At 36.5% G+C, this 26,115-nt stretch overlaps 1 protein-coding gene across 3 annotated transcripts in view; it reads left to right on the top strand.

The window, feature by feature from the left end:
• Window positions 1-26,115, top strand: part of SPAST (spastin) — a 50,228-nt gene that overhangs the window by 9,433 nt on the left and 14,680 nt on the right. For 2 of the 3 annotated variants that reach the window (XR_011255751.1, XM_069583621.1), the window contains exons 2-9: window positions 6,085-6,171; window positions 7,870-7,953; window positions 14,363-14,458; window positions 17,319-17,506; window positions 18,507-18,640; window positions 18,922-19,015; window positions 24,207-24,281; window positions 25,240-25,311. Coding sequence is in view for 2 of the 3 variants with exons in the window: in XM_069583621.1 (XP_069439722.1) it covers window positions 6,085-6,171; window positions 7,870-7,953; window positions 14,363-14,458; window positions 17,319-17,506; window positions 18,507-18,640; window positions 18,922-19,015; window positions 24,207-24,281; window positions 25,240-25,311 (830 nt within the window). In the remaining variant the exon portion in view is untranslated. The remainder of the gene's footprint in view (window positions 1-6,084; window positions 6,172-7,869; window positions 7,954-14,362; window positions 14,459-17,318; window positions 17,507-18,506; window positions 18,641-18,921; window positions 19,016-24,206; window positions 24,282-25,239; window positions 25,312-26,115) is intronic. The other variant, XM_069583622.1, reaches the window with a different exon arrangement.

Here is a 26,115-nt window from a genome sequence, read left to right as displayed (position 1 = left end):
GGCATACAAGTTTCTGAGCCCCTCTTTCAGTGCGTTTGAGTAGCCACGTAGGAGTAGACTTGTGGGATCATATGTTAATTGTTATGTTTAATTTTTTGAGGGACTGCCAGATTGCTTTCCACAGCAGCCTTGCATTTTTACATTCCTGACACCAGTGCACAAGGGTTTCTAATTTCTCTACATTGGTTAGTTTCAAGGTTTGTTTACTTTGTAAAATAATGGCCATGCTAATTAATGAGAAGTGGTATCACATCATAGTTTTGATTTGCATTTCCATAATGACTTAGGATGTTGAGCATCTTTTCATGTGCTTATTGTCCGTTTGCATATCTTCTTGGAAAAAAATGTCTATTAAAGTTCTTTGCCCATTTTTGCATTCATTTATAAGGATTTATTTATGACTTCACTGGGTCTTTGTTGCTGCACAGGGGCGTTTTATAGTTGCAGCAAGTCAGGAGCTACGCTCTAGTTGTGGGCGGGTTGGCTTCTCCCTGCAGTGGTTTCTCTTGTTGCTGAGCATGGGCTCCAAGTGCTCGGACCTCAGTAGTTGCAGTCTGTGGCTCAGTTCTTGTGACTCCGGTCTCTGGAACACAGGCATGGTTGTGGTGCATGGGCTTAGCTGTCCCTCAGTGTGTAGGATCTTTCCAGAGCAGGGATTGAACCTGTGTCCCCTGCCTTGGGAGGAGGATTCTTGACCACCGAACCACCAGGGAAGCCCTCATTTGTTTTTTTGTTGTTATTGAACCATTGTTAAAGTGATCTTTCACAACTATTCAACACTCATATATAGGGGGTGTGATCCAGTAAAGCTTTATATAGAAAAACAGGAAGCTGACTGTATTTGACCCTTGGGCCACTGCTGTCCGTAGATTATGTAGTTCCTAGATTATGAGCCATACTGTGTATGTAGTTCAGATTACTGGCTAATAGTTTCAGCTACAACTGCAACCATTGATTGGAAGCTTCTGCCATCCCTTTCTTCTCTTGATTTGATGTAGTCTTGTTGGTTGAGTTTGAATGTTATTGGGGCCCATATAGGAGAGAGGTAAATGTATAAGGGAAACCAAGAACTGCTGAAGCATCCTGAAGGCCTTTTGCGTGCTGGAGATCATTGTAAGTTTTGATTTTTCTGCCATGATTTAGTCAAAAGGGGGAATTCCCTGGCGGTCCCTTGGATAGGACTTGGTGCTTTCACTGCTGGGACCCAAGTTCAGTCACTGGCTGGGGAACTAAAATCCTACAAGCTGTGTGACATATCCAAAATGAAAAACATATATAAAAAATTTAGTCAATAGGGTGGTCATCGAAGGTTATAGGCTATAGATTCCCCTAACTTAAGAGATTTAAGTGATTTGAATGTTGGTATCAGTCCATATGCAAGCTGGCCTTTTTCAGTGATGCAAGGGCCCAATCAAAATTTAGGAATCTTTGCCACTAATTCTCCTGGGCATGCCCTAGAATTCATTTTTTGTCAACTTAGTTCCATGAGTCTGGTCACATTCGCCTTCAGAATTGATGATGGGCTTCCCTGGTAGCTCAGCTAGTAACAAATCTGCCTTCTTGGGCTTTTCTGGTGACTTAGATGGTAAAGAATCTGCCTGCAATGCAGGAGACTTGAGTTCGGTCCCTGGGTTGGGACAATCCCCTGGAGAAGGAAAAAGCTACTCACTCCAGTAGTCTTGCCTGGAGAATTCCCTGGACAGAGGAGCCCGGCAGGCTACAGTCCGTGGGGTCTTAAAGAGTTGGATACGACTGAGTGAGTTTCACTTCACTTAAAGCAGAGAAGTGCCCCAGATGGTAGACTCACCTCTTTGGCCTTTCTCTTTTTCATATTTTGGTAATTTTCAAAATAACCATCCTAATGGGTCTGAAATGATCTCTCCTTCCAAATTTTGGTAATTTTGACTCTTTTGAAAACTCTCTGATCCCTTCAAACAGATGTTTTAAAAATATTTTTCTAGTTTTTCTCTTCTTATCTTATTCTTGTAAGCAAAATTTTAGCTCTGGTATTATTATCCAACTCGAAATAAATGTTCTTATATCTAAATGTTAGAGTATTGCACTTTTAATTATTGAGGTATAATTTACCTACTGTAAAGTTTACCTTTTTTTAGGGATCTGTATAGTTCAGTGAGTTTTGACAAACAGTTGTGTAAACTATCGCTACAGTCAGTATATGGAATGTTTTGTCACCCCAGAAGCCCCCTTGGGTCTCTTTCTAGTTGACCCCTATGCACCCCCTTTGCCACTGGCAGTCAACAGTCTGGTCTCTCCCTATAGTTTTGTCACGTAAACGGCATCATACAGTGTGTAGCTTCTCGTGTCAGGCTCTTTTCACTTAGCGTGTTTTTGAGATGCATCTCTGTTCCTACATGCATCAGTATTTTGTTCCTTTTTATTGCTGAGTAGTATTCTGTGTATGGATGTACCCTAATTTGTTAACCTGTTCACGAAATGGTGGACATCTGGGTGGTTTCCAGTTTTTAGCTTTTATGAATAAAGTTGGTGAACATTCATGCACAGGTCTTTGATGTTTTAATTTGTTAGGGCAAATATGTAAAAGAAGAGCTAGATCATGTGGTAAGAATATGTTAATGTTGTGAGGAACGACTAGACTCTTCCAAAATGGCCGTATGATTTTATAGTCACCCCTGCAAATATATGAGAAATTCATTATATTTTGTCTTGTAATTTTTTCCATTCAAAATTTAAATCATGTAGTTTTAATTTGTAGTTCCCTAATAGCTAATGATTTTGAACATTATTTCTTGTGCTCTCTTCTTTGGTAAAGTGTATGCTTTGATCTTTTGCACACTATTTTTTAATGACTTTTTAAAATATCGTTGTAAAAGCTCTGTATATATTCTGGTTACAAGACCTTTATTAAACGTATTGTTTGCAGATATTTTCTCCCTGTCAGTTTGTGGCTTGTCTTTATATTGTCAACTCCGTCTTTTGAAGGGCAGGAGCTTTTAATTTTTATGAAGTCTGGTTTATCAGTTTTTCTTGTTAAGGTTTGTGATTGGCCTAAAGCCAAGATCACAAAGAATTTTGTCTGTTTTCTTTTTATAAATTTTGTATTTTTAGGTTTTACATTTAGGTTTATAACCCATTTTAAGTTAATTTTTGTATGTCATGTGAAGTTATTTTGCTTATAGATACCTGTTGTTCCAGTGTTGTGTTTTTAAAAAGCTCTTCTTTCTCCTTTGAATTACCTTGTCATCTTTGTCAAAGTCAGATCAGTAATGTCTGTATGGGTCTATTTCTGTATTTCTGTTCCATTGAGTTATACATCTCTCCTTTCTTCAGTGGTCTGGTACTTTTAGATAAGAGATAATCTATGCATTTTCATTTTCTACTATCATACTGACATCCGAGATTCAAATAAGACAGTAAATCAACTTCCTATTACCAAAGAATATTAGATAATTGAGTAATTATTGAGCATGTGAGTTTATTTGTACAGAATCAATCATTTCACTTGTCTCCATGTAATGTGGTAAAATTTCTTAAAAGATTTTGTTCAGATGTTGCCAGTGAGACAGTCATACACTGTTAATAGGAGTATAAATTGGCACAAGCACTTTCAAAAACTGTTTTGTTGAGTTCCGGTTAATAGAGAATATGTGATGAACCTATGACTCATCAATTCTACTTCTTAAGCATATATATATACTCCAGAGAAACGGACATATATATATATAAAGGGACAGGTACAAGACTGAGTGAAATTGCTCAGTCGTGTCTGACTCTGCGATCCCATGGACTGTAGCCCACCAAGCTTCTCCATCCATGGGATTCTCCAGGCAAGAATACTGGAGTGGGTTGCCACTTCCTTCTCCAGGGGATCTGCCCAACCCAGGGATCGAACCCAGGTCTCCCACATTGCAGGCGGAAGCTTTAACCTCTGAGCCAGACTGTAACATTATTTGAAATATTGGAAAACTGGAAACCCACATAAATAGTTAAACTATAGGGTAGGATACTATACAGAAGTCAAAATGAATGAACTGGATCTCTGTATAGCTACTTAGGTCTCAGAAACAATGTATATGTTTAAAATAAAGTGATACAAATAGGAACAATAGAAAAAAATGTACAAATAGGATAGGCACTCAGTTCTTACTACTGATTTCTGGGAAGGAAAGGAGCATGGAAATGGGAAGAGGAGCAACAAAGGCAATTTCTGATGTATCTGTTAAATTGTACTTTATTTTTAAAATTCTAAGGCAAATGTGACATTATTATCAATATTCCCACCACTCAGAATGCAAACGCTATTTTACTGATTTTTGTAATTTGCTTCTTTTTTAAATTATAAAACCAAAAATGTAAACAGGTTTCTTTTAACAAGAAACTGGAAAATAAGCATCTACATAGCTTGAATTGACTGAAATGCTTAATAATTTCTTCGTGTGTCATTATCAAGTACTTACCGAGCACTTATTCTGGATCAGACACTGCAAAATATTAATGGTACCATAGTAAGAAAGAGAGTACCCTAAGGGGCCAAATCTGGTTAGTGATTTATTTGAGAGGGCGCGGAGGAAGGTGGTCAGAGGTACACACTGATAAGGGGACAGCATTTCTTATTTTGAAAAAATTTTAATTTATTTATGGCTGTACTGGGTCTTCATTCTTGAGCAGGCTTTCCTCTAGTTGCGGTGAGTGGGGGCCACCTGCTCGTTGTGGTGTGCAGACTTCTCATTGCGGAGGCTTCTCTTGCTGTGAAGCACGGGCTTTAGGCGCCTGGAGTTCAGTAGTTGCAGCACTTCGGCTCAGTTGTTGGGGCTGCTGAGCTCTGGAACAAAGGGTCAGTAGATGTGGTGCACAGGCTTAGTGGCTCCACAGCATGTGGGATTTTCCTAGGTCAGGGATCAAACCCGTGTCTCCTGAACTGGCAGGTGGATTCCCCACCACTGAGCCAGCAGAGAAGCCCAACAGCATTTCTTAGTTATTGTGTGTGATGTTTATAATAAGACTTCATCTATTCTTTGTTATCAAGAGAGTCATGATATTTTATTGATTTTGACATTTCAAATCATATTGAAGAATAGCATGGGAATTTTTAATTAAATAGGGACATGAGTTGAGAAAAACGAAAAGCAGTTCTTATGGATGATTTCCACCTTTGCTTTACTGTATCTCTGTATTAGCCACTTATGAGGCGTTGCAGATTCTAAGGACCAAGAAATTAATTTTCAAAACCAATGAAATTTGAATATACTTATTGCCACTTTAAAGAAATATTCTACACATATTTTGATCATGCTGAATTTTTAGGTCCTTTTAGAGCTTGCTTTTGAATCAAGAATAAATGTTATGTTTCAGAGAAAATAGAAATGTGTTACTAAATGGCCACATGTGCGACCTTTTATGCCAGTTCTCATGGTACTGTCATTTGTTAAATAAAAACTAACTCTTGAAAGGATCACCCAGCAATGAACATGTTACATCATATTTGAATACGATTAGGTTAAACAGTGCTTATTTTTTCTCATTATTATTGAAATCATGTTTAAAACTATTTATCTAAAGTAAAATCTTGAGGAGTCAAGTTTATTTCTCTAACACACTGTTACAGTGGTTTTAAGCATTGATACCATGAGATGATAAACAACAAAAGACTCTCTGCTCTGAAATTGAGAAACATTGAGGTATGTATTCCTCTCTTGCAGAGCCACTTATTCATTAGAATGCTAAAGTACTAAGAAGTCACAGAGTAACAGTTTTCAAGCTTACTTGATCACAACCCACCCCCCTTTTTTCAACTGTGTATCTCCTAAAAACAGCATGCTTTGGAAAATGTTTAGTGTATTCTTAGGTTAGGCTTCGCTGGTGGCTCAGACAGTAAAGAATCTGTCTGCAGTCCAGGAGACCAAGATCTTCCATGGGTCAGGAAGATCCCCTGGAGAAGGAAATGGCAAATCACTTCAGTATTCTTGCCTGGAGAATCCCGTGGACAGAGGAGGCTGGTGGGCTACATAGTCCATAGGGTCACATAGAGTCAGATCCGACTAAAGCAACTTAGCACATGCACACACACACACACGATTTACACAAATTATTATTTTTATTTTAAAGTAGGACAAAAGGACCAAGCTGTGGAATGGTATAAGAAGGGTATTGAAGAACTAGAAAAAGGAATAGCCGTCGTCGTTACAGGACAAGGTAAGGTTGTGTTTACATTTATTTAGTGGCATCCCAAATTATATTCACATGATTGCCCTGATTTCAGATATGTTTTTCTAAATAAAAGTATTTAATAGATTTTCAAATGTTACTGTTACTCTTTCTAGACTTACAGTTGATGCTTTATTACCTGTGCTAAAAATGAAGTTATGACCAAATATGCTTAAACTTGATTACCTATAGCAGTAAGATAAAAAATGGTATATTACCTGTGTCCTCCTTGGAACCACGATTCATGATATTTTAACCCTATTTGTAGCCCTGGCTTTGAAACCTCATCCTTTCCTCGCTGTCAAGGCAGGGAAGGAGTAGTTAATCCACAGATCCCCCTTCTGCACTGTGGGTAGTGCTTGACTGCGTGTTAGAATATGAGCTGTAATGTTTTTGTTTTTGTTTTTGATTTACACATGACCTTTTAAAATCAAAGTAGTTATTTTTCATCTTTTTTGTCATATCAGATTAAAAACCAGAGTCTAATATTATCATTAAATATATAGACAATTTCTGCACATACTGTGTACTGAAGCATCATTTTATGTGCTTCATACTTACCATCTCTTTTAATTTCACCACAGCCCTACACTCTGAAGCTGCTACTGTTATCCTTATTATTCAGATTAAAAACCTTAAGTGGGAAGAAGTTAAGTAACTTGCCTGAGGTCTCATAGGCATGAAGAGGTAGAGTCAGGATTTGAACTCAGGCAGTCTGGCTTCAAAACCTGAATTCTTAAATACTGTATGTGAATATGTGTGATATGTGACACTATTAAATGAGTTAACGTACTTCGGCTGTCCCAGCTCTGATAAATTCAAAAGCAGAAATTATAATACATGGGCTAAGAATCTTAGCCTTAGGGATCAATCCACCCAGTAGATATTTTATCTGGCTGACTGATTCTATAATTTATATCAGCTAATCTCCAATAACTACAATGTGTCCAATATTTACCATGATTTTTTCTGTCTCCTTTTTATTTTGACTATTTCTCTAGTTGGTCTCCTATATAAAAGAGAGCAGGGAGGTTGGGTCTTGGAGACTTCCATGAGTTTATGAGCATCACTTTATAAATTATGTACAAAATATATTTGCTAATTTTTGTCAAATGTATAGAAGAAGAGATCAAAGAAAATGAGTTAGTTATGAGAAAAATATTTCATTGCATTCAAGATGCCTTCGATTGTACCACTAAAAGAAAAAAATGTCAATTAAACTATTAACACATCCTCTTCTTAACACATAGAATTTGAATTTTAACCTTATTCAGTTTGCTTTCTTAATCTTATTTAGATATAGCTGTAATAGAAATATTAATATTTATGACCAAATTTTTGTATGCAGAGGCATGACAAGCTATGTTGTGACTGCAGTCTGGCTAATAGCATTAGTAGGTTGGCACTGGTGTTAAAACACTTCCCGACTTCAGAGATTTTTAAATGTAGGGGAAAAAATATGTCTCATAAGCCATGAAATCCATGAAATACCACCCTAGGTCTGATACTATCATAAGGAACTATAACTGATTTTTTTAAAGATATTATTTGAAAATGATATTTTCTTAATTTCTTTATAAAGACCATGACTTCTCTTGAGATTAGTTGTTGTGATAACTTATCTTGAAGCAGTGTTAGTAGGTAAATGTAGATATTTCAATTATTTTTTTCTGCTTTTTCTTTCAGGTGAACAGTGTGAAAGAGCTAGACGCCTTCAGGCTAAAATGATGACTAATTTAGTGATGGCCAAGGACCGTTTACAACTATTAGGTATCAATTAATGAATTGTATAACTGCAATGAGATACATTTGAAATCTGTGTTTAGTGAAATTCTAAATGTAGTTAGAAATAAATCAGTGATCACACTGGATCAATGGTCACACAAGAACACACTTGAAAATATGTTCTAGTCTTTTTTTTAACTCATGAAAATTTTAAAATACAGAAAAGAGCATATTGAACTAATTATCTATCATTCAACTTTGGTAATTATCAGTTTATCATTGGCCTTGATTCAAGATTGGCAAACTATAGCCTATGGACTCAGTTCAGTACACTGCCTGTTTTTATAAGTTGACACAAAGCTGCTCTCATTTCTTTGTATATTATCTGATTGCTTTTGTGCTTCAGTGACAGAATTGAGGTGTTGATACAGAGATCATGTAGCCTGCAAAGCCTCGTAATATATAACTTTTGAACATATTTTAATATTTACTCTCTTGCTCTTTACAAAAAATGTTTGCAAACCCCAGTTTATATCCCTGCCCACTTTCCCCAGCTTCATATTACTATTTTGAAACTATTTCTTGATATCTTTTTGTTTCATTTACAAATAATTTATATTGTATCTCAAAAGATAAAGATGCTTTAAAAATAAAATTCCCAAAGTGAGAAGAATATACCTTATGTTTCCCTTCTTTCCCTTCTTCCCTTATTTCCTGTATATCATTTTGATTTTTCACTTTGCTTTGTACTTGGAACCTTCAAAAAGAAAACTCATTTCCTTATAGGTAATGAGGGTAATGATTCCTCCTTCTGAGGAAGCTGTGTTAAATGGGGTCATGAACATGACCACCAGAGGGAAAAATTGCCAAAATACCATATCACACCTAAAAAAATAAATAGTTCTTTTAATACAAACATAAAACTAATAGCCAAAAAAGGTCAGTTTCTAGATTTAATATATAATGTGCAGTCAGTATCTCATAATTTAATAACTGCTACTATTTTTTTATAATTGTGTGAATCCGGATCTCAAGAAGATCTATGTTATATGTCTTTTTTTAATATACATATCTGTTTTTTTCTTTTTCTTGTGATTTATTTGTTTATGAACCAGATCTTTGCCACATAGTTTTTCCTATAGTCTCTATTTTGTTGCATGTATATCCATGTTATCTTTTCATATATTCTTGTCCTCCCTGTAAATTGATATTTGAATATAGAGCCTTAATTGGATTGAAAGTAGATTTTTATTTCTTAACGATAAGACTGCTTGATAGGTGGTTTTGTGTTTATCCATCAGTAGTTCTTTAATGATGTTAGTAGCAGTTGATGACTTGTGCCCAGTGACATTGTAATTGTCATTCTTTCTATGTTTATCAGTTGAAAAAGGACTATAATGAGAAACTTCTCTTTTTCTGTTTGATGGTATAGGCTTTAAAAATATGTCATGGTAAATCTACCCTTCAAACAAAGTGGAACTAAAACCCACCCTTCTTGGGTGGTTGGTTCGACCATAGCTTGAAGTGATACAGGTAGTATAGAAACTTGGCAAACAGGCAGACTTTATTTGTTGCTCTGCAACTTTGATAAGTTACTTAGCATGTCTCAGTCTTTTTTATTTCATTTGTAACATGAGGCTGATAGATAATTATTATCTCAGCATATTTGTGACCAATATATTGTTGAGTAAGCAAGTACTCAGAAATGCTGATTTTTGTTCATCTCCTTGCCTGTGTGTAATCACCACCCCTGCTTTTGAGTAATATATATGCATTTGTATTTTATTCATTCAGTCATTCATCCATTCATTCTTACATGGTCTGTTGAGTTTATAAATCCCCGCCCCCCCCCCCCCCCACATTGTTGAAAAAGAAGCCCTTACTGTTTTCAGATAGCTAATAAGACAGTGTTCCCCTGGCTCCTCTGGCTGACAGGGTTCACCTTCTTAAGTGAGGGTTACTGTGTTATAGTACATCAAGGGTTGTTGTAGTAAAATAATTACCTAGTTGTTCTAATTGGTCCTTTCTATGTGTTTTAGCTGTAACACCTTGTAGTATATATACAGAGTATCAATATATGTGATGGAGATTGTTTGATTATGGAACATTTTATAGCTTGTTTCAAATTGAACAATAGCTGGTTTTTAATCTTTTATTGTAAGCTGTGATATGGTAAAACATTAGAAGCAGCTCATCAGTTCATAGACTTGTCTTTAAATGCAGCTTTGTAATTTCTTATTTTTGTTATTAGAAAAATGGATAAAAAGGATATATGATAGTAATATAACATGAAGCTAGGTATTAATAGAATTAATATTTGGATGCTGTTGTTGTGTATTATCAAAAATACGATTTGTCCATTCATGAAAGACGTTAGTTTAAAAAAGAGAGGATGGAATAAAAGACATCATCAACATATTCCTGTCTTCTGAGAATGCAGAATTTCTGGGAGTTATATACAAAAGACAGTAAAGAAGAAGTGTGCAAAAGTGCACAGTAGAGTGTATTTGAGTATCATGTGCTATTTAAAAAATGGAGCCTTTCAGAGGTGGGATGGCTGACAGGCATCCAATTAGGATGAAGAATGATATTGGGAGTTCCCCACACAGGGTTTGAGAGGATATATCTTCTCTGATAGAGGTGGGGAAGAGTTCCTGTGTATAATATATCTTTAATTTAGTCAAAGTGAACCTTAAAGCAAAGGTTAAGTGTAAAATCTGCTATAAATAGAAAGGTAATTCTGGCACTGACTTCTTGGTATACTTGGCAGTTGCTCTTTTAAAAAAATTTAGCTTTATTCAGTGTCCAGTTTAAATCCTTACTCTGTACCAGATACAGTACCAAGGGATATAAACTGAATTTATTTCCTAACTTGGGAAATATTTATTGAGTGGTTACCATATTGTAAGCACTTAGGATATAGACAAGGATCCCTGTGTCATAGAATTTATATTCTAGCAGGAGGAATAATGACAGTAGGCAATAGACATATAGAATAAACAAATTACACCATGTGTTGCTGCTGCTGCTGCTAAGTCATTTTAGTCATGTCCGGCTCTGTGCGACCCCATAGACGGCAGCCCACCAGGCTCTGCCGTCCCTGGGATTCTCCAGGCAAGAACACTAGAGCGGGTTGCCATTTCCTCCTCCAATCCATGAAAGTGAAAAGTGAAAGTGAAGTCGCTCAGTTGTGTCCAACTCATAGTGACCCCATGGACTGCAGCCAACCAGGCTCCTCTGTCCATGGGATTTTCCAGGCAACAGTACAGGAGTGGGGTGCCATTGATGGTGATAAATACATGGAGAAAAAAAAGCATAAAATACAGCACAAGGGTTTAGGAGTAGATGAGAGGTGGTCTGAATTTTTAGCTTTAAATAGGATGGTCAGGGTATGCCTCTTTGAGAAGCTGACATCAGTTAGTCTTGCAAGTATCTGGGAGAAGAATGTCTGCGGAGAAGTAAGAGCTGATGCAAAGCCTTAAGAAAACACATCTGACATATTTGAGTTTCCCTGGTGACGCAGACGGTAAAGAACCCACCTGCAATGCAGGAGACCTGGGTTCAATCTCTGGGTAGGGAAGACCCCCTTGAGAAGGAAATGGCAACCCACGCCAGTATTATTGCCTGGAGAATCCTCATGGACAGAGGAGCCTAGCTGGCTACAGTCCATGGGGTGGCAAAGAGTTGGACACGACTGAGCACACAGCAAAGAGACCAGTGCGCCAGAGCAAGGAGAATATGGTAGAGATTGGAGAGCCGATGGGGGATGTGGGGAGGGGAGGGTCTTGACAACAGGCAGGGTTTTAGAGGGCACTCTGAAGATCTGAGCTTTTACCACGTGTGAAGTGGGGTGCAGTTAGAAGGATTTTTAGGAAAGGAATAACATCATCTGACCTCTGTATAAAAAGGATCCCTGGTTGTGATGTTGCAAGAGTATGAGTGAGACAACTGTTATGGTAAGCTAGGGGGAAAATGGAGTCTTGGACTAGGGTGATACCAGGAGTAACCATCAGGTGAATTAATATTATGTTTGAAGGTTGAGCAAACAGATTTACTGATAGATTGGATAAAATATTCTGTTTAAGGCTCTTGATATAATGGAGGAGGCATAAATAGATAAATCATCACTGCAGGGTGGAGATATGTATGTATTTTGTGGAGATGGGAAAACACATGTCTGAGAAGTCTTCCTGGAAGAAGTAAAACCAGAAGTGGGGATTTAAAAAGATAGATAAAAGTTATTAATATTTGGGAGTAAGGATATTCCAGGAGGAGCTAACAGCATGAACCTAGACTGAGGGACAAGGAAAACCATGGTGCTGATGGAGATGTGAATTTGGGATTGCTCAGGCATGAGAAGTGTAGGCAGATTGTGGCAGACCTCCCTGGTCATATCAAGGAGCTTCAGTGCTGATCTGTGGGCAGCAGGAAGCTGCTAAAGGGTTTTAAATCCATGAGTTATGTGGTAAGATTTCCCTTCTAAGTAGATCACTGAGATGATTGTGTGGGGGTTGCCCATGAGGGGATCAACAAGCAAGGTGACTTGTTTTATGTTAAATCATTGGTTAATCTATGACCTTTAGTCATTCTAAAAGGAAGCATTAAACTAAGTTTACTTTCTTAAAAAAAAAAAATGAACTAGAGCAGATTCGCATTAGCTGTGTCCTGCTATTGTATATGTGTATGTTTTCACACATATAAATGTAAACCCTACAAACAAGTTCTGTGGTTTTTCATTCTTAGTTATCAGAACTAAGGATTTGTTTCTGTTTCTTTTGGCTATATAATGAATGTTTACGTGACCTTTTTGTTAACATTGAAGAGAATGTTGAAGAGAGTGTTAATTGATAAATAAGATATTTACAAATCAGTTTTTTCTAATTTATGTCTTTTACCAACACAAATGGTTTCTTTCTCAGTATGGTGATTTGATGAGTATTATCTTTGAGAAAAATCAGATGACCTATCTGTTAACTAACAATAATAAAAGGGCTCCAAGGTATATTGTATCAGCCAGTTCTAGGATACAAAAGCTTTGTGCTTTGTGCAGAGAGGGTAGCTGCTATTTAACCTGTCCCAAAGGCATGTGTGTTTGTACCATAAACCAAGCAGGGCGCCTGCTTGTCTGACCTTAGAAATGAAAGTTTAAGAGAGTCAGTATATATGTGTTACATTTCATTGACTTCTTAGTACTGGAGATAAGAATCAGTAATGAGAGACTTCCCTGGCAGTCCAGTGGCTAAGACTCTGTGCTCCCAATGAGGAGGGCCTGGGTTCAATCCCTGGTCAGGGAACTGGATCCCACATGCCTCAACTAAGAGTTCACATGCTGCAGCTAAGATCATGCAGAGACAAATAAATAAATAAAAATAAATCATTTAAAAAAGAATCAGTAATGATAACTTGGAGTATTTCAATAAAATAGACATGGTCAAAATTTAGCCCTCATATAAATGAAGCCCAGGTAGGTCCGTTATGTATTACTTTATTTAATCCTTGAAACCCTTGTGAAACTAATGCTGAAGCAAGTTCATACTAGTGAATGAGTGAGTGGTGGAGCACGGTGTTCATCAGTTAGCAATAGGGGGTGACTTGACTAGGGAAAGACTGCAGCAATGATGCAGGGTGGCAAGAAAGTTCAAACTGCTACACTTTGGGGCTTCAGGTCCTAGACATAAAAGACCCAGATCTTGAGAGGATCCCATTGTAATTTGAACTGGAGGGGAAGGGTAGGGTTGATATAATCCTTTAAAATCTTTGATTAATTTAAAAATAGATACTATATGCACATGCCAAAAATTTTGAGAAGCTGGAAAAGCATCCACCCCATACTGTGTCGCAGCCACTCATTTCCGCTCCCCAGAGGCAGCTAGTATTTACCAGTTTCTCTGGGTCTTTTTTAGAGAGAATTTTTATATATACAAATATACGTGTGTTTAAATAAGTGGTTGGGTACTGTACACACAGTTCTGCAGCTTGCTTATTCCTTTCTGCTTTGTTGCATTTCTTTTTTGCTGATGAGATGTCCTTTTGTTTTTTTTTTTTAATCTTTCCAGATCCTAGCCAACTCAGAGCCCACATTCTCTGTAAAGTCTTCTTAATGTTCTCTTTCTAACTCTATCCTGTTCTCCCTGTACAGTGATTTGGATGTATTGGATATCCAGCAAATGTTTACTGGTGATAGTAGTGTTATAGAATTGCCTCAGGTTACCAAACCTGAATAATGCATATTTTGAATATAGTCATTCACTTGTTTATTTTTGTTGCTATTTTAATGTCTGAGTTTTTGCTAATTAGTTATGTTGTTAAAGATAATTTTATATAAATGCAAAATCCTTCACTATATAACTTTTTAACACCTTGAATCATTTTTAATTTTCACATAAACATTTTTTATTATGTTGTTTTCTGTTTGTTTATTTTTTTCTTTTTTACATCCCCCTCTGTTGCATAGAGAAGCTGCAACCAAGTTTGCAATTTTCCAAGTCACAAACGGACGTCTATAATGACAGTACTAACTTGACATGCCGTAATGGACATCTCCAGTCAGGTGGGTTTAGGTTAACTAACATGTCAAATAGTAAAGCTTGCATGCAAAGTAGAGTCCTGCTTAACCTGATAACGTTGGTTTGATTTTACAGTGATAGATTTGATTGGTTTTTGTTCACACAGGGCTGTGTAGAAAATACAGCATCCTTGTTGTTCATGATATGTAAACATGTAACAAATAGGTGTAGCCCTTCTCAGCATGTTATATTTTCATATTTTACAACCTCCAAGTTTTGAGATGATAAAATGTGAAGGTTCATTTTCCTAAATTATTAAGATGTTCTTTTGTTTCTATTTTACTTTGAGCTTTGGTGTTTTTTCCTATCGGTACCTGTACCAGGTTTTTATAAAGCAGTGTTTTTTGAGACAGTAATTTTAATTTTTTGATCATGTATCAGTTTTCAGTGCATACACATTTCACTTATACAATGAGTATTTAGTCATAACCCCTGTTGCAAAAGTTTGAAGCTGAGTTCACACAGTGAGGAGAAACATTAGAATACTGTTATTCACTATGGGTTAAATTTGTTTCCCATAAGCTTTGAACATCACATAAGCTCCTACAGAAAATTAGATGTTTTTTTGTCTTGTTTTGTTTGGGTGGAAGGAATCTTCATTTCGTAGGTTCCCTGACATCATGTCTAGTTTTATTGGTAACTTTTTCAGAATTAGTTTTGTGTCCAGTGCTTAAATTTTATTGAAGTAAATATTACTTTGTTCAAATTGTAACAGAAAACTCGTAGTATAGACCATAAAAAAACTGCTCTCTTTACTCATATGTAATAAAAAAAAAGTTTAAAGATTTCTTGTATTTTAAATTTTTATTTAAATCAATTATATATAACTGATTTACATTGTTATATTAGGTCCAGGTGTACAGCATAGTGATTCAATTATACATATATCCTCTCTTTTTTAGATCCTTTTTCCATATAGGCCATTACAGAATATTGAATAGAGTTCGCGATGCTGTACATTAAGTTCTTATTAGTTATCTACTTTATACATAGCAGCATGTATATGTCAGTCCCAATCTCTATTTGTCCCTCCCCGCCCTTACCCCCTGGTGATGATAAGTTTGTTTTCTACATCTGTAACTCAATTTCCATTTTTCCTCCCCTCAAGTTGTCTGATTTTTTTTCTTGCTCTCTAGCTTCACATTACAGGTTCTTGCTCTTCTCTGTGCTTTTTAACTAAAAGACCTGCTTTAATATTTCTTTCAATGAAGTTTTGTAGATTGTAAACTCTCAGCATAGTGTCTGAAAACACCCTCGTCCTTACTTGGCTGGTCACCGGAATATAGAATAGATGAGAATTAACATTGTTTTTTCCTTCAGCATTTTGAGCCCACTCAGTTGCCTGCTGACCTTTGTTATTTTTATGAGAAGTCTGCTATCATCCTCACAGTTCCTTATAAAAATTTTTATCCATTTATAATCTTAGGACTGTATATTTTCTGTTTGTAGAAATTCTTCTCCAGTCTCTTTTTTCCCGTTTGAAGTGAGTGATAAATACTTACTACCCTAGACGGATCTTGCTTTTATTCACACTTTGACTTTTAATTGTTGTCATTCTCTTTTTCTGGATTGATTTCCTGGTTTTTCCTATAGGGTCTTTATCCTTTAGCTCCTTAAACAAATGGTGCAGAACATTGCATTTATTTATTGGAAAAGAACCCTTGTTTATTTTACTGTACTTAAAATTTTTTTTTATTTTTTTCACCACACCATGTGGCATATGGGATCTCAGTTTCCCAATCAAGGATTAAACCCATGCCCCTTACACTGGAAGCAAGTTCCCTTCTTTGGAGTTTCCTTAAGCTACATTAAGGGATATTATGACAGAGCAACAGTGAGGCTTTTGTCTTTAAGCTAGTCTTTTTTCTAGGCCTCTCTGATTTGCTGACTGATTTAACAGTGAACATTGCTATTAATAAACTTTGATGTTTGTTATATAGTATATGAAAATATTTAGAAGCAGTGAAATTTAAACATTTAAAGTGTATAATTTATGTAGAAGAGCAGAGTAGGTAGGTCATGTGACCTTTTAGACTTATTAGAAAATATCTTATACTTGTTCATTTATATGTGCAGGCATGTGTGCCCAGTCATGTCTGACCCTTTGCCACCCTTGGACTGTAGCTTGCTAGGGTCCTTTGACCATAGGATTCTCTAGGCAGGAATACTGAATGAGTAGTCTTCCTGACCCAGGGATCGAACCCACATCTCCTGTGTCTCCTTGCATTGGCAGGTGGATTCTTTACCACTGAGCCACCTGGTAACATAGATATAGCACGAAATACTTGGCATATTAACCACATCTTTATACTCTTTAAATTAAAATTGCCTTTTAAAACTCTTCTGGTGGCACGGATTGGATTTTCACACTGTTTTATAGTCTGAAAAGTTTAGAATGATGTGCTATTTGTCCCCCCACCCCCACCCCCATACAGCCTACCCCTAGTGCCTTTACTACATTTTGTTTCTTTAATTTTTGGCAGCTTTTAAATAAAACAAAACAAAAAAGAACAAAATTTTGGCAGCTCTATTTTCTTGGTACCTTTTTTGTATCCTCCTCCTGCCCCCACAAATAGTTATTTCTTTTTATGACAAATACATGTTTCTTAAAAGAAAATTACACACCAGGAAAAGGGAAAGGCTAAACACTCACAATCTTGTCCACACCCAGTAACAATCGTTATGAATACTTTAGTATATATTCTGACTGAAGTCTTATTTTGAGATACTGCTGAAATAAAAATAATATTATTAGCTTTCAAATTTGTACTGGTCCTTATATTAACTTTTATAATGTTTAGCCACAGTTTTCTGACCATGATGACTTTATTTTTTCCTTGATAGAAAGTGGAGCTGTTCCAAAAAGAAAAGATCCGTTAACACATGCTAGTAATTCACTGCCTCGTTCAAAAACAGTTATGAAAACTGGACCCACAGGTCTTTCAGGCCACCATAGAGCACCTAGTTGCAGTGGTTTATCCATGGTTTCTGGCGTGAGACAAGGACCTGGTTCTGCAGCTGCCACTCATAAGGTATTTTGAGACAGTAACTTCAGTTGCTATGCTGTTGCAAACAAAATTTTGAACATGACAGTGCTTACTTAAATTTATTATAAGTACTTTGTAATACCTTAAGAGAATTGATAAGTTTCCACAAAGTTGAATGATTTCTTTTCCTTTTTTTGAATTTAGATTTATAAAAATCTAAGTAGGGACTTCCCTGGTGGTCCAGTGGCTAAAACTCTGCACTGCCAAGCCTGGGGACTTAGGTTCAATCCCTGGTTAGGGATCTAGATCCTGCATGCTGCAGCTAAAAGAAACTACATGCTGCAGTGAAAACCCAGGATTGCCAAATAGTAAATAAATACAATTTTTTTTAAGTAGCAGAGGCAACTTGCTACTAAAAAGCAAATCTTTTTTTTTTTCTCTATTATCTTTGAAGGAAATCTTGCTAACTAGGTGTTTTTAACAGTAAGTTTCTTTATCCAGTGTGTTTCATGTATTCTTTATCCAGTCTGTTTCTAATTTTATTTTATTTCTTTATTTGGCTATGTCACGAAGTGTGGCTTACCATTATCAGTTCCCAAACCAGAAACTGAACCCAGGCCTTCAGCAGTGAAAGCAGGGAGTTTCAAGCACTAGGCCGCCAGGAAATTCCCTATAGGTCATTTTAAATTCGTTCTTTGTATAATTGTGTAAATGTACATAAATGTTTTGTAACATTAAACATACATACAGTTTTGTTACAATTCTAACAAGGATCAAAATTATGTGAATGTGTTGTCATAGAGCCTTTTTATTTCATAGTAAGTAAATCTCTCTGGATAAAATCTTCTATAAACCCACTTCATGCCAAATGTAGTTCTATAGAGAATGCCATTTTATCTTAGAGTAAGTATACAGTTTGGGGATTTTTATATCTATTTTTTGCTACTTTTATTCTTTTAATTCTGTGAACATTAAAGTTAACTCACATGTGAAAATTGCAAACATTATGTTGTGTTTTCACATCAAAATTTTGTGTCCTTCCAAGAGTACACCAAAAACAAATAGAACAAATAAACCTTCTACCCCTACAACTGCTGCTCGTAAAAAGAAAGACCTGAAGAATTTTAGGAATGTGGACAGCAACCTTGCTAACCTTATAATGAATGAAATTGTGGACAAGTAAGTATTGTCATCTAAAGCATTTTACGGAGTTTAAACATTTTTTATTGGCAAAATATATCATTAGTAAAATGGATAATAAATACCTTGTCTAATTTACATATTTAATTTTTATGATGGTTTTCAATTCCTGTAAATGAGAAAGCCATTGCTTTACTAATTTAACTATAGTTTCACTCTTAGTTAATGTAAAAATGGCTACATTACATAGAGCTTAGACTTAATATTATAATAACTGAAGAATATTTATGTGTGTAGTTAACTGAAATTCTGTTTCTTAGCGGAACAGCTGTTAAATTTGATGATATAGCTGGTCAAGAGCTGGCAAAACAAGCATTGCAAGAAATTGTTATTCTTCCTTCTCTGAGACCTGAGGTAAGGACTTTATATTGTCATTTTCTTATAGTATCATCCATTACTGAACCCATAGTATCAGTAAATAAATGAGCTACACTAGAATGATTAATTCATTTAACAGTAGGTTTGGTTTTTTGTTTTTTTTTTTTTTAAGGAAAAATCATTAGCAGTTGATGTTGACTGTATTGGAGAGGAGATTGACTATAATGGGAACTAATTCCCAATCCATTTGTAATTAAGTTTATAGGAAAAATAGGTAACAGGCAATAATTTTATATTAAGGTAAGAGAGATTTAAAATTAAAAGACAGAAATCATACTGGAGAAAAGAGAAATTAAGATAAAGTATTTAGAAGAATTATTTTGAAGATACTAAGTGATCAAAGTAAATGAAGAGCTGATAAGTGATGAGTAGGAGCCTAACCTTCCATCCCATAATTTTTTAACTCACTGAAGAAGTTAGGTAATCTTGCAATTGATAATAAATATTTAATTTTCCATATTTGGTATTGTTTTCGGTTTTCACAATTCACAGATTTCATATTTGATGCTATTCTGAAAAAATTACAAAAAATAAACCTGAGGATCCAGTCTGGGTCAGCTGTTTCTCTTCCTTCTGAGCTTTCAAGTCTTTGTGGACTCGTTTACAAAATCTAGTGAACATAGATGTTATATGGCACATTATTGTGAATACACTCTTGAACGTGTAAAGGTTGTGTGGCCCTATTTTTCTGTAGTCTTTGTCATTTTCATACTGTTTGTAACTCGTGAGTACCAACTATACTGACATTTATTATTTGTTGATTGTATTTTCTTTTACCTCTTGCTCATTCTAAGAAGCAGTATACAGGAAATCACTGGTTTAATATACTAATTGAGTATTCTTAATAATAAAATAATAAAGGTGGAAAGCATTTGTCTTTATAGTAGCCAGATTTGTCCCTTGTACCACCTCAGGCCACACTTTGAGGAAACCTGTGATGGTTTGTATTTTGGGCTAACATTTCCCCCTGGGGCTATAGATAAGCGTAGTAATGCACCAGACTGAGTATTGACCAAAAAAATGCCTGTTGAAAGGATTCATGCAACCATAGACCTGAACAGGATCTTAGCAGTCATTTAGTCCATTTGTTGCCAAAGAAACTAGTCCTAAGACCTAAATTTCTTTCTCTACATTTTAGTTAAGTGGTAGATCAGTCTCAAGTATGGCCTTTATTATAAATGATGTGCTTCTTAGGGTACAAAAATATATCTAAAATTGTAAAGGTAGTAAGGAAATATCTGGACTGTGTTAGAAGTCATTCAGCTTCTGCTCTATGCATAACTTTAAGGAGCACATCTAAAATGGAGAGTAAGGTCAAACAGCATATGAATTTACATTTAGGAATATTTCCATGGTAAGGCCATACTATTTGAAAAAACTGGAATTTCAAAGTTGAATAACCTAGGCTTGGGCGGGTCAGAAGCCTTAGTAAATGTACTAAATTGGAGCTTAAGGAGGAATGGCATCTGAGGTAGAGCCAGATCTCAGGATTTGGACCATTTGTCTATCTCTGCATCTGCCAATTTGAACATTTTTATAATTCCTGTTAAGATTCCCAAGAAAGAGAATATGATTACCCTAGCTCATCTTTTCACAGTAGACTGTAAAATGGGTCATGGGTCCGAGCTTATTTCATAAAGCACCTTTATTGTGCAACAGGTCAGCTTTATTCTAAATTCTCCACAGTGGGGAGCTTACATGGATCACAATGGGGACATTGTTAGGCTAGATTGGAAAGCTAGGTATGACAGGCATCAGGATGAATTCATTCATTTTTTTTACAGTGCTAGAATTTTTATTTCATCTTAAAAACACGGAATCCTAATTTTGCTTTTGTTCAGTCACTCAGTCATGTCTGACTCTTTTCGATGCCGTGGACTACAGCACGCCAGGCTTCCCTGTCCTTTACCACCTTCCAGAGTTTGTTCAAACTTATATCCGTTGAGTTGGTGATGCTGTCCAACCATCTCATCCTCTGTCATCCCCTACTCTCCCTGCCTTCAATCTTTCCCAGCATCAGGGTCTTTTCCAATGAGTCAGTTCTTCACATCTGGTGGCCAAAGTGCTGGAGCTTCAGCATCAGTCCTTCCCATGAATATTTAGGATTGATTTCCTTTAGGATGAACTGGTTTGATCTGCTTGCAGTCCAAGGGACCCTCAAGAGTCTTCTCCAACAAAACAGTTCAAAAACATCAATTTTTTGGTGCTCAGCCTTATTTATGGTCCAGCTCTCACATCCGTATACTGGAAAAACCATAGCTTTGACTGTACAGACTATTGTTGGCAAAGTAGTGTCTCTGCTTTTTAATATACTGTCTAGGTTTGTCATAGCATTTCTTCCAAGGAGCAAGTGTCTTTTAATTTCATGGCTGTAGTCACCATCTACAGTGATTTGGGGGCCCAAGAAAATAAAGTCTGTTACTGTTTTCATTGTTTCCCCATCTATTTGCCATGAAGTGATGGGACCCGATGCCATGATCTTAGTTTTTGAATGTTGAGTTTGAAGCCAGCTTTTTCACAGTCCTCTTCCACCTTCATCAAGAGGCTCTCCAGTTCCTCTTCTCTTTCTGCTGTTAGGGTGGTGTCTTTTGCGTATCTGAGGTTATTGATATTTCTCCCAGCAGTCTTGATTTTGACTTGTGCTTCACCTAGCCCGGCATTTTGTATGATGTACTCTGCATGTAAGTTAAATAAGCAGGGTGACAGTATATAGCCTTGACGTACTCCTTCCCCAATTTTGAACCAGTCCATTGTTCATTCCAGTTCTAACTGTTGCTTCTTGACCTGCATACAGATTTCTCAGGAGGTAGGTTAAGGTGGTTTGGTATTCCCATCTCATTAAGAATCTTCCATAATTTTTTGTGATCCACACAGTCAAAGGTTTTAGCATAGTCAGTGAAGCAGAAGTAGATGTTTTTCTGGAATAGCCTAGCTTTTTCTATGATCTAATGGACGCTGGCCATTAGATCTCTGGTTCCTCTGCATTTTCTAAATCCAGCCTATATATCTGGAAGATCTCAGTTCACGTACTGTTGAAACCTAGCTTGAAGGATTTTTGAGTGTTACCTTGCTATCATATGAAGTGAGTGCAATAGTGCAGTACTTTGAACATTCTTTGGCATTGCCCTTTGGAATTGGAATGAACACTGACCTTTTCCAGTCCTGTGGCCACTGCTGAATTTTCCATATTTGCTGGCCTATTGAATGCAGCACTTTAACAGCATCATCTTTTAGGATTTGAGATAACTCAACTGGAATTCTATCACCTCAACTAACTTTGTTCTTAGTGATGCTTACTAAGGTCCACTTGACTCACGATGTAACTACATTCAGATAGATATATCTTTCCTTTTCTTCTTTTCCTTTCACTTCTTTTCTCAGCTAGTTGTAAGACCTTCTCAACAACAATAATTCAGTTACTGAACACTAAAAGTGGCTTGAATGAGATAAATAATATTAAAAACATTCTTGAGTTAATTTATTCTCAGAATTACTTAAAGCAAATACTTTAACCTTTGTTCATTCAAGATGGTTTTCAGTAGTTAAATGTATAAGCAAACTATGGTATATCCATAATAATGAAATATTATTCAGCACTAAAAAGAAATGAGCTATCAAGCCATGAAAATACATAGAGGAACATTAAGTACATATTGCTAAGTCAAAGAAGACAGTCTTAAAAATCTTATACTGTATGATTTCAACTAGAATAACTATGGAAACAGTAAAAAGATCAGTGGTTGCCAAGCATTCATGGGTAGGACAGGAAGGTTAAATAGATGGTGGAGAAGGCAGTTTTTAGGGTAGTGAACCTGTTCTACATGAAACTAATGGTAAATATTTGACACAAATAGTGGACCTTCATGTAAACTATGAACTTATGTTAATAATAATGTATCAGTATTCATCAGCTGTATTAAATGTACCATACCAATGCAAGATGTTAATAATAGGGGAGATGGGGGAGGTGAGGAGTTACATGGAAACTCTGTTCTTTCCATTAAATTTTCTCTAAACCTGAACCCACTCAAATAAAATTTTGTGTCTAAGTTGAATATCGGTTACTTCATATGGTTCAACTTAAAATACATACACTTTCACTGTTGAGTAAAATGTTATCAGTTGAGTGCCGTGCCTGGTGTCCTTGAGTTTGGCAGCTGTGGTTTGATGTCTCTAGAGAAGGAAACTGCCTCCTTTTGTTGTGGAAGAGCAGTACACGCTGCATGCTCTTGGTCAGGGCAGGAGCGTGGTTTCTGTTGTTCCTCACACAGACTTTCAATCAGTCCCACTGTTTTTGGCCAACTGCCTCACTAGTGCTTTCTCCCATACCTGATTCCTCCAATTCCAGAGCTTTTCCAGGGTGTTTTGTTCATGTCAGCTTGCTCCTAGTATCTAGGTTTCCCTTCACAAGCAGGCGCTTGGTTTTAGCTCCCTCAACTCCATTAAATAATTTACCACACTTTATCAATACACCATCTACAAAAATTTGTGTCCTCTGTTGTTTCCTTTTGTATTTTTTTTGTTTCGTTTTGAAGATTTTTTTATTCATTTAGTGTTATTTTGGTGAGATTTCTAAAAGTGGAGAAACATTCTTTGTTCAAGATGTCTTGTTTAATCAGCCTGCTTTCAGTTTTTTCAATGTACTTTTAAAATGTTTTTAATTTTTATTTTGGCTGTACTGGGTCTTCACTGCTGCACAAGGGGGCTTTCTGTAGTTGTAGTGAGCGGGGGCTACTTTCTAGCTGTGCACGGGCATCGCAGTGTGGTGGCTTCTCTTATTGTGGAGCACGGGCCCTAGGGCACACAGGGTTCAGCGGTTGCAGCTTGCAGGCTCTGTAGTTGTGGTTCACAGGCAGTTGGCTCATAGCCTGTGGTGTCTTCCCAGGCCTGGGTCTGAACCTGCGTCCCCTGCATTGACAGGTGATTCTTAACCACCGGACCACCAGGGAAGCTCAGTTGCTTTCAATTTGATCAATAAGAATTTGGGTTTATTTCACTTTGTTTTCTTCTGTTTGGGGTAATTATAGTAACTTATTGATTATATGTTCTGTTTAGAGCTCTGGGCAGCTCTCTTTTGGAGGATGCTACTGATAACAAATAATACTCAAAATGTCTGGAAAAAGTGTCTCCAGAATCACAGTTGTGAACTAAAGTATGTATTTTTAAGTTGTTCACAGGGCTTAGGGCTCCTGCCAGAGGATTGTTACTCTTTGGTCCACCTGGAAATGGGAAAACAATGCTGGTAAGAATTCCTTTTAAATTGGCAAGTTCTATTGAGATATTAAGGGTATAATGTGAATAAAAGAAACATTTCATTGTCAGAATCTGTCGTTTATGATTTGCCTTTTGTTGTTATATACTTTCTCCCTCCCCCTCCCTCCCCTCCCCTCCCCCCACACTGCACACCTTGTGGGATCTTAGTTTTCAGATCAGGGATTGAATCCAGGGTCATGGCAGTGAAAGCACTGAGTACTAACCACTGGACCACCGGGGAACTCCCAGGTTTTAAGCTAGTTTTTAATGATGAAGATAGGTGAAAAACCATGTATGTTATCTCCAGTATTAGTTTGATGCTGGGAATAGTATAATTTTCATTGTTTTCCCAAGTTAAATATTAAAATTTTGCCCTAGAAGAGCTTACCTTACTATATTGAGTATCTTCCTAATCTCTGTTTTTGTTTTTGTTTTTTTTTACTATTTTAGCAAGTTTATTTAAATAAAATAATCAGCCTGATAACAGATTTCTCCCTTTCTTTTTTTCTAATTGAGGCATAACTGGCATACAGCAGATTGTTTTTTTCTGTATCATTTTGCCAGAAGTTTTTGCTAGGATCTGAATACCTCTTTTGACTCTGCTACAGGGAAAACTAAATAGAGAAAGAGTAACTTTTTCCTTCAGCTGTTTCTCTTTCTCTAACCAGTTATCTTCTATAGCTGGGAAGAGAATAACACACCCTTTTTTTTTTTTTTCCAACCTGTCCCTTTGACATCTCTCTTAGAGAGAAAGAGAGTGAGAAGAAGCACAGCTCCTCCTGCACCTTTTTCTCATTGTTGAGAAGGAAGTACATTGATTGCTATTTGTTGGAAATTGTGTCATACCTTATGTTTTTAGGAAATGTTTTAGAGAAATTAAGTTGATCACATGTAGTTATCTTTTTAAAGCAATTGAACTAATATATTTACCCTTCTGATTTTTGAAGGCTAAAGCAGTAGCTGCAGAATCTAATGCAACCTTCTTTAATATAAGTGCTGCAAGTTTAACTTCAAAATATGTGAGTGTTCTTTTTCCAGTATTGTCATGCTTTAAGTTATTGTCTAAATGTTACTGTGTTAAGAATAAATGGCAATAACATTACACAGAGATGTTTTTCTATGAGTTTTATATCTATTACTTACATATTCTTTAAATATCTTATTTTTTTACTCTTCAAACTAGAAAGTTATATACATTTGTTAGGCTCATTTAAAAGTGAAATTTTTCTGTGAGATTTGTTAGGGTTGTATATTAAAGTAGCACAGACTAGCTGGCTTGAACAATAGAAATTTGGAGGCTAGAAGTACAAGATCAGTTACTGGCAGATGTCTTAGTTTTGTAAAGTAATTAAAAGTAACTATACAGTGATACTTTTCCTGGTTAAGTTTTGCTTCCTGTGTGAAATTTTACAAGTAAAACTGTTGTTACAGAAGGCTACCTGTATTAGCCTACAACAGAGAACACTGTCAGGTAGGGATGCCAACCTAACTTACATACAGAACTGGCCTTAAGAAAGTATCACTTGAGGTTCTACTTCCTTTATAAAGTGTTTTGTTTTTTTAACGTATCTGCTTATTTTTGGCTAGGCTGGGTCTTCATTTCCGCATGCAGGCTTTCTCTAGTTGTGGCGAGCAGGGACTACTCTCCTGTTGGGATGCACAGGCTTCTTATTGTGGTGGCTTCTCTTGTTGCGGAGCACAGGCTCAGGATTTGTGTCCCTCAGGCTTAGTTGTTCCCGCAGCATGTGGAATCTTCCCAGATCAGGGTTTGAACCCCGGTTCCCTGCATTCACAGGTGGACTCAACCACTGGATCACCAGGGA

The sequence above is a fragment of the Ovis canadensis genome, chromosome 3 (genome assembly GCF_042477335.2).
Source record: "Ovis canadensis isolate MfBH-ARS-UI-01 breed Bighorn chromosome 3, ARS-UI_OviCan_v2, whole genome shotgun sequence".
In the NCBI taxonomy this organism is placed as follows: Eukaryota; Metazoa; Chordata; class Mammalia; order Artiodactyla; family Bovidae; genus Ovis; species Ovis canadensis.
This window is presented reverse-complemented; position numbering and strand designations above follow the sequence as displayed.